Source organism: Jatropha curcas, chromosome 1 (assembly GCF_041381405.1).
Source record: "Jatropha curcas cultivar XTBG-Jc1 chromosome 1, XTBG_Jcur_1.0, whole genome shotgun sequence".
Classification (NCBI taxonomy): domain Eukaryota; kingdom Viridiplantae; phylum Streptophyta; class Magnoliopsida; order Malpighiales; family Euphorbiaceae; genus Jatropha; species Jatropha curcas.
Window position 1 is genome coordinate 2,118,827 of NC_143151.1, and position 12,220 is coordinate 2,131,046.

At 30.4% G+C, this 12,220-nt stretch overlaps 1 protein-coding gene across 2 annotated transcripts; it reads right to left on the reverse strand.

The window, feature by feature from the left end:
* Positions 1 to 1,588: 1,588 nt before the first annotated feature.
* On the reverse strand, positions 1,589 to 7,039 carry LOC105628430 (GPI-anchored protein). Of its 2 annotated transcripts, none has more exons than XM_012209843.4 (8): positions 6,794 to 7,039; positions 5,406 to 5,544; positions 4,395 to 5,249; positions 3,641 to 3,886; positions 3,509 to 3,523; positions 2,942 to 3,082; positions 2,771 to 2,818; positions 1,589 to 1,910 (listed from the first exon to the last, which is right to left on the reverse strand). In XM_012209843.4, the coding sequence occupies exons 2-8, from the start codon at positions 5,437 to 5,439 to the stop codon at positions 1,837 to 1,839; spliced, it is 1,413 nt and encodes a 470-aa protein (XP_012065233.1). In that variant the 5' UTR covers positions 5,440 to 5,544; positions 6,794 to 7,039; the 3' UTR covers positions 1,589 to 1,836. The 2 variants fall into 2 exon arrangements, with proteins under 2 accessions (XP_012065233.1, XP_012065232.1); XM_012209842.4 differs by having other exon boundaries at positions 3,509 to 3,526.
* Positions 7,040 to 12,220: the final 5,181 nt, after the last annotated feature.

Below are 12,220 nucleotides of genomic sequence, written 5' to 3' on the forward strand. Positions count from 1 at the left end.
GTTATGTATGGACGCCAATTAACGCCGTAACGGCTATCCTTTTTCCCCTTTTTCTTTTTCAACAATTTTATTTTCATTTGCCTCAACTTTTATTAAAAAGAAAATATGAAATCAAATTTTTTTTAGAACGTTAAATTTTCTTTTTACTATATACTGAAGGGTTTTGTATAACACTTATCATTTTTAGGAATTTTTGAACTGAATTTAATTGAAATTTTATTAAATATTTTTTATAAAATACCTTTTTATATTCATAGGATGCCAATTATAAACTTTTACAAAGCAGATAATATTATTTTAATTAGTTTAAATGCATAAATATTGAAAAACATACAATTAAATCCTTAAACTCTTTGAGTTTGTTTAAGCCGCTTGAACTTTTATTTATCAACATTAGTTTATTCAACTTTTTATTTTGATAAGAATTAAGTCCTAAATGGCAAAAAAATTTAACAATAATAAAAAAAAAGTGCTTAATTTTAAAAAAATAAAAATTCAGAGATTTGATATCAATTTGTATTTAAATTACGCGACTATCACTCTCTAACTCTAAGTTAGATAAAGATTCAATTTAAAAAAATAAATGAAATTGAAGGGTTTAATATCAATAAATAAAAGTTCAGAGGAATAATAATAAACAGCAGTCCATAAATTTAGAGGCTTAAGTATACATGTCGCCGTAAATAATCTGTTAAAATATTTCAAAATTTTATATATTTAGAAAATTCCTTTTTCCCCCAAATTCTATATATTTAGCTCTTGATTTTATTTTGATGGGTAATACTTTCTCATTAGTTCAAAATCTTTGCATGAAAATTAAAAAAATATTTAATTTTTCTAAATTATAATAAAATCATATATAATTTGACTAAATAACCTTTTATTTCAAAACCAAGAGTTAATGATAACTACTGTATCTATGTAGTATAAATAAAAATAATATTAAAAAAATATTATTTATTACTTTTTAAAATAATTAAAATGACTTATATTTTTAAATAAAATAATTATAAAAAAAATCGGAACGGGTCAAATCTCAACACAGTACAGCACTATGCAAATATGTATTTGCATTCATGCATGGTCATGGTATAGCACTTTTAAATATGGAAACTTTAAACTGTTGTACTGTGATAAAGATCAAAAGAGCTCTCATTAATTGCAATAAAGACGAAATGTTTGTCCCACTTTTTCAATTTCCAATCTAAGACCATTCACGCCGAGTCTCCACACTCATCAATTTATGCCAAACTGTCAAGTCTAGTAGCCTCCAAACCTACTTAGGATTCCCCACAGCTCAGACCAACTATTAACAGACAATATGATTGGCAGGGTCCACCACACTAAAAAGTTTCAAGAACGTCTGATTAATACCCCCACCCAAAAACTAATCCGCAACATAAGGAGAAAATTATACCCCTATCTTTGCAATGCACCCCCATATTTGCATTGCACTCACATTTGCATGGGATCCACCTTCCATCATTTCAGGTTAACTAACAATCATGTGAAAACAAAAAGATACTTATTTCCCTGAAGAAGTAATGTGACTATATGTTAGCATGCAGAAACATTAAACAAAAGACAGTACCCACACAATTTCTCAGTAATAGATAAGTCTTTCGAGAGTTTCCAAACAAAATTAGAGCGAGCAAGAGAGGCTAAGACAAAAATAGATTGAAAGAAAGATGGAAGAGAAAACAAAAAGAAAAAAAAAAAAAAACTGCTATACATGAAAGCTACCCAAAATATACATGTAAAACTAAAATCCCCAGACAAGGTCCTTTCCAGATGCTCCTATTCCAAACAGTCCGAGTCATCCCTCAACTAAATTTTTCAGTACAATAATGTGCCGAAAAGAAAAAATGAAAAAATGTGTACCACAAACTCCACCCCACCACCTCGATTGCCTGCATTATTAGGTGACATAAAAATATTAGACATTAAGGAAAAAAAAAACTGCAGCTGTATTTAGATAGCATATACTCTAGTCAACAAGTGTTCTGACCTTTCCCTTAGTTTCATTAATGATTTCAACTTGACAAAACTTTGTGCTTAACTAAAAGATTGACAAAACTTTGTGTCTAACTAAAAAGTGGAGGGAAGGGAGAAGGAGCCAGGGTTAATATGAAAACACTGATATTACTTTTTAATAAATGATCCAACAAATCATTTCAAATGGCTGAATATATAAATAAGAAACAAATATATTAGCATGCAATATGTAGAAAGGTAGCGGCTTATTCAATTTCTAAAGGTTAATATGAAAACACTGATATTACTGATTAATAAATGATCCAACAAATCATTTCAAATGGCTGAATATATAAATAAGAAACAAATATATTAGGATGCAATATGTAGAAAGGTAGCGGCTTATTCAATTTCTAAAGGACATGAAAGGGTCACGTCTCTCGAGCACATATAATTTTCTTACATGGATTTAAGTTTGGACAACCCCCCCCCCCCCCCTTCTCCAACACCCCTTTTTTCTTCTCCTTATTCCTTCTTACATGCTAATAATAAAATGCTTATGCTGAAATGAAACCTAATTTATGCAGCCGTAACTCTTAATCCAGGGAAAATTCCAAGACATCTTAAGTAACAATTTTTTTTTTTTCACAAAAATTTTAAATGTCCACAAAATTACAGAAATATATACATGTACGTATTCAATAAATTGATAAGGAATTTAAATATCTTGTTTTTGTGTGAGTGTGTGTATGACTTTGTTGAGAAGCTACAAAAAGCAAAAGGCAATGGCACACACCAGGATTTTTTAACGTTTCCGATGTCGGCAATGCAGGCAAAGACATCTCTGCATGATAAGTAGTAGCTATTTAGACATGAACATTAAAATGAATTGCATTTATGTGCTTCCTAAGAATCTCTTCATATCATCTTTTAGCACCAAAAAGGAACTTCTTTCTTGATCTATTACCTGGAGCGCAAAATGACAAAGATGACATGGATGATGACGACGGCCATGGGGCTGCAATGTTGTCAGTCAAATCACATGTAAAGCTGAACCCTGTTGAATTGTCAAATACAACATCTGCAGGCCAGCTTCGGAGTAGACACCCTATGCAAAGGTTAAAATTTATCAAAAATGTTTTGCAAGTGCCAAATTAAATTTTCAGTTTCTTCACAAAATTTAACAAGAATTATTTCCTCCTCTTCCTTAATGCAGTAAAATCAACAATAACTTATTTCCATACTCCAGAAAGTGAGAAAACACCACAAATAACCCTTTATGTTGTGTGCTTAATTCTCAAGTCATACCTCAAACCAATTTACTCAGATAATATACAAGAGTTTCACCACTCATTCTAGGTACACAGTAGGGGGAAAAATATTTAAGGCACCCAGGATCCATCTAGAGAATACAAAGGACTATTGTGCAATAAGTCGGTTTGAAACTTTTAGCACCACATTTGCCTATATTTCAAAAGGCCTACTACAGATTTTATTGCAGAGAGAAGAAAAGAGGATGGAAACGGAAGCAAACCTTGTTGTCCATACACTGCTAGAACGTCCATACACATGAAACAACAAAACAATAAAACAAGATCAGATAAAATAACAAAGAGAATGAGAACAAAAAACATTTGACAGAATTACATCAAGGCAAGGAAATAACCTTGGATGCTAAAATCTTTCAAGTCGATGTCACAAAGCTCATATATATTTGTCATGACCCCTGCCTTACGTAGCATGGACCCAAAAACTGTTGCACAGATTATGGCTTGCTTGTTTGTAATTAGCATTTGCTTTTGTAATCCAGCTATATAAGTATTCAACGAGCTACAGCAGGAAGGATTGGGAGCAGCTACATTGCGACATGCTTTAATTACCTCTGAAGGCTGCGTGAAATTTAAAGGGCAAACTGCACAAAAACTATTTACTTCAGAAAAAGGGAAACAGCCATAAAACATCAACAAGAAATGCCACCAGCTCCACAAAATATAATGCATTGAAAGCAAACAAAAATTTTCTGCATGCAAGGAAAGCAAATTACATATTTAATAACCCCATCTTCATGCCAACTAAAGGAATACAAGTCTGATAGGACCACAGTCCCTCAAACTTGGAGAAACTTAATTCACATGTTCCATGCATGATAGCCTGAAGTTCTATCTCTCATTCCGCCTGGAAGGGAAAAAAATTATAAAATGAAACTAGCGCAGATCATAAAGAAAATATTGCATCGTTTGAAGAGTGGATGAACCTAATGTCACTGCTTCACAAGGCAATCCAAAATGCAAGGAAAGTCACCACAAGAACTTAATAGATTAACAAGAAATTTACAAACACAGACATGATATCATATTTACGTAAATCATCCAGAAAAAATTGCAAAAGTTGACAAGCAATAATTTGATTAAATACCATACCCTTATTAACTTTGCAGTTAGACAATATTCGGAATGCAGCATTTGCAGAATCTGGTGAGAGCTTCTTCGAGAGATATGAATATACCACACCTTTACAATCACTAATAGTATCAATATGATTAGGCTTGCTCAATAATTCTTTATCATCATTGATGGTCAATTGTGTTCCAGAAATCTGAAGAACAGCTTGCATAATAGCAGGTTGGCAAATTGGTCTACAACATTCTTTAAGAGGATCAACAGCACTACAGGCCTCCAGTAACTTGCTTGTATTAACTATTCTCTCAAAGCTACTAACATCCTTTACTGAACAAGACCCGCCAGTAAGATTTGATGATTTAACAGAACAGAGTGTAGGTATTGTGTTATTGGCCCCTCTGCTTTCTAAGATGCTAATGATATCTGAAAAACAATCACTAGCAACTGAATTTTCCAAAACCAACCCGTCAGAGTTGATGTTGTAATAACCCTGGAAGATGTGCAGTAAACTGCCAAGCTGTGGACAGCATATTACATTTCCTACAAGAGCTGCTAAAGGTACAGAACAGTCAGATGCTGTTTTATCCATGAGATTTGACATAGCAGAGAAATTTACAGGACATTTCCCAGTTAAATTTGGCTCATATGTGGTGGGAAAAGTTGGGTACATGGGTGACACGGACTCATTAGGATAGGGGTAACGTGGGAAGACAGCAGGAGATATTTCTATGGGATCAAAAAGCCCAGTAATAGGTGGAGTAGCAAGCTCAGCTGTGGTGGAAAGGTGATTAGGTTCGAGCAAAGTCTGCATTGCCACAACATCTTGGAAAATGGATAGCCAAATAGTGAATAATAAGAACTGTTGGCACAGTGAACCTGCCACAGACGAGCCATCTATCAGCAAACACGTGTCATTCACTAGGGTAATAAGAGGAGAAAAATAAATAACAGACAAGAATAAGACCATCAATAAGTGGTAGAGATTGGATACTGCAAATACTCAAGATCCATTAGTGAATTCTAGTGGCCCACCTTTGATTCGAGTAACCATCCAAACAAAGCCCATAGTTCCACTAGCCTTCTGGCACCATTGAGTTTTACGAAAGAAAGCCCTACAGCACCAAACTATACACTTCAATATTGCTCATAGCAATGCCACAATCCCGAATACCTATAAAAATTTAACATGTTAGGACAAAGTTCAATGACGTACACTGCAAAATGTTTGCTGAAGGCTTCAGCTGAGCATAAGAAGTGAGCTTCAATTGATTCCCTATTTTAAATACCCAGAGTACCGTGGTATATTGCAGAACTATTAAACTTGATCAAAACTTTACATCTTAAGTTTATAACAATTTAGACACACATGCCAGGCCAGGCTGTATCATCAAAAGAGACAATTCTTAAATGCCAAACTATTTCACCCTTCTCCAAGTTATGTATCAAATAACCCACATAAATAACCTACCCCCTTAAATGAGCAACCCAAATTTGACTTTTGCTAGTAACATACAGAACATAATTTGTGGTGTTTAGTGCTTTCTTGAAAAAATATCCCTTTGCTAAGCTCTATGAGGATAGGAGAATTTACTCAACATATCATTCTCAGCGGCAAGGCAAACCAAGACTTTAGTTCATCTAAATACAGTACAAGGTATATTTCACAAGAGATTTCTACTTTGCTAGACAACATTGATGCAAATTACTTTACTTCTATATCAATGAAAGCATGAGTTTTTTTGCAGCATTTAAGCACTTATGTTTAAAATAAACTGATTGATTTATCATTCATGGACTCAAACTTCATCTCCCTAGTTCATTTATCATACAACATGAACAAACAAAATTTCCAGTCATATGAGCTAAGCATAAAATAACTAGTAACATATGCTATTTCTATTTTCTATTGTGGATAAAAAGTGAATTGATCTCCTCAATTAAGAATAATTCTTTAATCGTACTCTACCAAGTAAAAGTCTTTTCCAAATAGCAAGGAGTGAAAGAAAGATCTAAGGCAAAATTTATCTTTATTCCCTCAAGTACAAACCAAAGTATCAAATATGTTATCTTTTCCTAAATAATTTAGCAAAAAAAAAAAAAAAAAAAAAAAAAAAAAGAACAATCTCAAGTCAAAAAGAAATTATCAGGAAACACAAAATCAAAGAATAATCTCAACACGAAGTCTTTTCTCACATTTCTCTAAGCTACCAAACAAAGGATAATAATTCTTGGGAAAATGAAAAGCAAGCCAAATAATCCTGTTAAGCTCAATAAATTAGAAGCTTCCACACATAAAGCAAAATCAAAGAACCTAACTTCAAAACTTCTTTTCATTTCTGCATTTTCTCAGCTACCAAACAAAGGAAGAAAGCAAAAAAAAAAAAAAAAAAAAAAAAAAAAAAAAAAAAAAAAATATGTACCTGAGGATGTTGAACCCATGAAAGATTTTAACCTGAAATGAAGCGAGTTAAAAGAGTATGGAGATCGAAAAAGAATTGCAAGAATCAAACCATTCGATGAAATTGGATCGATTTTGGTAAAGAAGGTAAAAACAATAAAAAAATGGGTAAGAAACCCTAAATCAGAGCTTTTTAGCTCAGTCAGTAGAAACTATACTACAACAATCTTTTCTATGATTGTAACTCTGGTTGGTTTGGTGGATAAAGTAAAGGAGCCTTTGCTCTCCCTTTTTAGACTCACTCGACCCGACTTGACCCGACTCATGTCGCTTTCTCTGCTCCGTGTTTCCACACCTTTAATTCCGGTATTTATAGAAGAATCCCCTCAATTTCACGTTAATATATTTTTGGACCCTATTTTTAAAAATTAACAATTTTAACTTGTCTGGTGCCAGGTTTTTGCACTTTTGCACTCTCTTGACATTTAAATTAGCCCCCCCAAAGTTTTTAAATTTTTTTATCTATTTTAAAAAGCACATGTAAATTGGTCCCCTCTTATCTTTCAAATTTTATTTTATCTAAGAAATTATTGTATATTTTCTAAAATATATACATTTAACCCTTTTAATTTTGAAAATTTTACTTATTACATACTCCAAATTTCTTGCATTTTTCTTTAAAAACCTATATATAATTTTCATGTTTCTCTAAAATCTTATTTATTATCTCAATATCATTAAGATTCGTATAAAGGTATTTTTATAATATAAATTATGATACTTTAAAAATAAAAATTTATTGTATTTTTTAAAAATATATATATTTTTTTTCATTCTTATTTTTTATTTTCATCTTTTAGGTCTAGGTTTTTTCCTATGCAAAATTACCCTTTTTGGCCATTTTGATTTGATTTTTTTAATGAAATTTTAATTTGATACTTTAAGCAATAATAGAGGGTTATTTATGCTATTTTTGTTTAATCCTACAAGTAATAAGACTTTTCAAGTCAAAATAATGATGAGGGAGAAGGTGAATTATCTTTTTGTTCATTTAATAAATTTTTTAAAATAAAAAAAAATACAATAAATAATTATGTATCACCATCACACAATGACATCACTTCAAGAAATCATTAAGTGTTATTATCACCATCAAAAATAAAATAGTGGTAGTTATTGTCACATTTAATTGTGAATTAGGTTAACCTATAAAATTGAACAATGTGTCATTGTTAAGATCAAATCAAATTATTGTTTGAAAAAGAAAATTCTATTCAAAATTACTATTATTTTTTAACCATTCGGTATTTGAAACTCAACTAATCCTATTAACGTGGATTTGTGTCAGATAAAGTTATAAATGGGATAAAATGCTTTATTTCGATTGTTTAAAAGGACTTTATATCCGATGCTCAAACTCGAGATTTGTCATTTTATGTTCAAATTTGATACAATAGATTCTCTACAATTAATCCTATTAACGTGGATTTGTGGTAAATAAAGTTACAAATGGGACAAAATGCTCATTCTCGAGTGTTTAAAGGACTTTATACCCAATGCTCAAACTTGAGACTTATCATTTTATATTCAAATTTGATACAATAAATTCTCTGTAATTGAATCACTTTAATGTTTTTTTTTTTTTTTCAAAACACTCAATGTATATAATTGAAATGATACTAACTATAACTTATTACTCTTTCATGATTATCCTTAAATTATAGTATATAATTAACTAAAAGTAAACCTAAAATGAGACAATTGTTTCTTTGACTTCACGATTGCCTTTTTTTTTTTTTTTTTTTTTTCCAATCATCTAGAGTGGGCATTAAAAAATAATATAAATTTGCTTTCATTATTTTTTTTTCAAATATAATTTATTTTATCAAAATAACACGAGTGATTGCTTCAATTTCTAAAATTTTATTAGAGCATCGATCGATAAATATATATGCAATTTGATTCTCAATAGCAATAAATCAAATTTTATTATTTCCAACTAACATTTTGTTCACGAACATAATAATAAGTAAATAAACTTAATTAAATAAATTAAACGAGATGCAAATAAGATTAAATTTAACTCAATGAATTAGAAACACCTGCAGTATAAACCAATAAATAAATAAATAAATAGCACTCATATTGCATCAGAAACGTATTATGATGGATTAAACTTGAGAAATCCAACATAAAAAAAAAAAAAAAAAAAGACTTTAACTACATCAATTCAGCAAAACAGTATTATCAACAAATGCTTTGTACTCACTTTCATATTTAGTTTTTGGGCTAGAAAGAAATTCTTCAACAAAGTAGGCATGGCCACGGTTCCGGAACCGGCGGTTCCGGTTCCAGAAAAGCTGGAACCGGAACCGAACCGAAATGGTCCGGTTCCGGTTCCGAACCGTTCGGTTCCGGTTCCGGTTTCGGTTCCGATCCGATTACAAAACCGACGGTTCCGATTGGTTTTCCGGCGAATCGCATAATTTTAAATTTTAAATTTTGGATACCGGTTTAAAAAAAAATTTTATGTGAACATAAAAAATTAAAAAATACAGTTAAAAAATTTTAAAATATGAAGACCGGTTAAAAAAAAAATTATTTGAACATGAAAAATTTAAAAATACACCTAAAAAATTTTAAATTTTAAAGATCGGTTTAAAAAAAAATTATTTGAACATAAAAAATTAAAAAATACACCTAAAAAATTAAAAAATACTTCAATTAAATTTATTTTTTTAAAGACTTGAATTGTTGAGTGTTGAACATAATGATTTTTTTTTAAAAAAATTTTGAACTGAAATTTTTTTTTTTAAGTTTGAACAAAATTTAAAAAAAAAAAGGGCTTGAACTTAATTTTTTTTTTGTTTAAAAAAAAATTAAGTTGCCTACGTATCCTCTTGGGGTTTAGAGGAATCAAAGCCCACGTAGTTTTTACTTACCTTATATCAATTTCACCCCTTTTTACCTTAATCGCTATTTGCACCACCGGTTGATGTTCCCGTTGAGGACCCATCGTATAAATCAAATAAATCTTCATTTTCTTTTGGATTTTCTTGGGCTCTTAGTTCGGCTTTGGTCCAATCATCCACGCACGCTTGTGCTTCTAATGAATCGGGTGTCATACGAAATCGTGTTTCATCAAGTATGTTACCTCCTTGACTAAAAGCTTGTTCAACCGCAACAGTGGAGACCGGAGCTGCTAAAATTTGTTTTGCAAGTAAAGAAAGAATTGGAAAAGTATTTGCGTGACGACTCCACCAATCTAAAATTGGAAAATCTGCATCTGCATAATTATCACCAAACTCAAAAGAAGTTGTTAGATAATTGTCAAATTCAGAAATAGAACTGGATTCCCTTGTTCTTTTTTGTCTTTGCAATAAAACTTGTTGAGCAACATCAACACCACTTACCCTTTGTGTTGAAAATTATGGAATATTAGATTGAGAAGAAGTAGAAATAGAAGTAGATGAACTAGAAACTTGAACAAATTCATTATATAATTGCATAATATTTTGTTTAACTTCATGCACTAGTACATTTATATTAACATTATCTTCTACATCAAGATTTAATACGTCATAATAAATAGTCAAATAATCACATAAAATATCCATTCTACATCTAGGATCAAATACAATAGCAACAAGATAAAGAGGTGGTATATTTTTAAAATAAGATAACCATTTTTTTTTCATTGAAAAAATACAATCTTTTAATAAATCATCATTTTGAAATTCTTGTAGTGCAGTAACAATATTAATACACATAGGTAAAAATAAATTAGATGTGAGATAATAAACTCCACTAAATTTATAGGTAGTATCATTAAAAATTTTTAAAATATCTAAAATTTTTGCACAGATCTCCCAATTTTGTGGATATAAATTAATATCCTCAATATTATTAGTAACAAAAAAACATAATAATTCTTTATAAGAAAAAGACTCGTTTAGTAATTCATATGTTGAATTCCAACGAGTTGGGACATCCCTTGGAAAACGTTTTGGTCTTTTATTATTTTCTTTACAAAATCTAGCCCAACTTTTCATCACTTGGGGATGTGTCCATAAATATGAAATAGCTTTTTTAATTGGAGAAATAAAAGAATCAAGAATTTTCAAACTATCTTGTACACATAAATTTAAAACATGGCATGCACATCTTATATGAAAAAATTTACCACCAATATTTGGTTCACAAATTTTTTTAAGTTCAATAATTGATCTAGTATTTGCAGAAGCATTATCAAATGAAATAGAAAATTTTTTTTTGTCAACCTATATTCATCTAAAATTGAAACAATTACTCTATAAATATTAATTGCAGTATGTTTATCATCAAAAACACGAAAACCAATAATTCTTTTTTGAATTTTCCAATCATCATCAATCCAATGACATGTAATACCCATGTAAGAATGCATTTGCCAATGATCACTCCAAACATCACAACAAATTGAAACACGAATTTTCAATTGAGAAAATAAAAGTTCTAACTCTTTTTTTCCTTTGTTATATAAAGAAATAATAGTTCGTTTTACAGTATTTCTTGGTACTCTTTTAGCACAAGGATTTAAAGCTTTTTGACAATAATTATTAAAACCTAATTTTTCACCAAAACTAAAAGATAAATGTTCCATAGAAATCATTTTTGCTAATTCTTCTTTTTGTATTTTATCAGAATATTTAAATAAAGAAAGGTTAGAAGCGTACCCGGAAATTTGTTGTTGAGACCGATCAACTCCTATTTTTGTTGGATGTTTTGCCTCCAAATGCTTTCAAAATGATCCATAGCCGCCCGCTTGTTTAAATTTATAAGATTTTCCACAATAATTGCAAATTACATCGTACATTTTCTCACCTTTGAATTTTTTTGTGAAATGAATGGAGAATATGTCGGAACTTTGTCTTGCTCTTCTAACAATTTTTGCTCGTTGCTCTTGCTCTTGCTCTTCATCTTCTTGAAATTGCTCATTAAATTCGGATTCTTGAGTTGGAATATCCAAATTTTCATTTGGAAAACCTTCAAAATTAAATTGGTCGGGAATCATATCATAGATGTCGTTTGTAGGGATAGATGATTCTCCAATTTTTCCCTTGCCCTTACCCGAATTTGAGTTTCCTCCACTTGCCATTATATGATAATAAAATATAATTTGGAAAATTGAATAAAAAAAATTAGAGAGAATAATTACTTAATAAGAGATATTGTAGAGTAGAGAAGAATAAATGAATAATATAGAGTAGAGTGTAGTATATTGTAGAGAGAGTAGTATATTATAGAGAGAGTAAGTAGAGAGAGTTGAGATTTTTTTGTAATGAATTTGTAAATAAAATGAGGTATTTATAATAAATCCAAAAATTCATTTTTCCAAAAATACCCTTAAAACTAGCCGTTTATGGCTGTTGGGAGGGGTAATTAAGACATTTCACAACAAAAAAAAAAA

What these genes read in the sequence shown, in the direction of transcription:
- LOC105628430 (XM_012209842.4), bottom strand. Translation starts at nt 5,439, where the DNA reads ATGGGCTTTGTTTGGATGGTTACTCGAATCAAAG. An exon ending in GATGGTTACTCGAATCAAAG is followed by an intron (nt 5,250 to 5,405) that starts GTGGGCCACTAG and finishes CGTCTGTGGCAG; the next exon opens with GTTCACTGTGCCAACAGTTC. An exon ending in TAACTGCAAAGTTAATAAGG is followed by an intron (nt 3,887 to 4,394) that starts GTATGGTATTTA and finishes GTTTTTGTGCAG; the next exon opens with TTTGCCCTTTAAATTTCACG.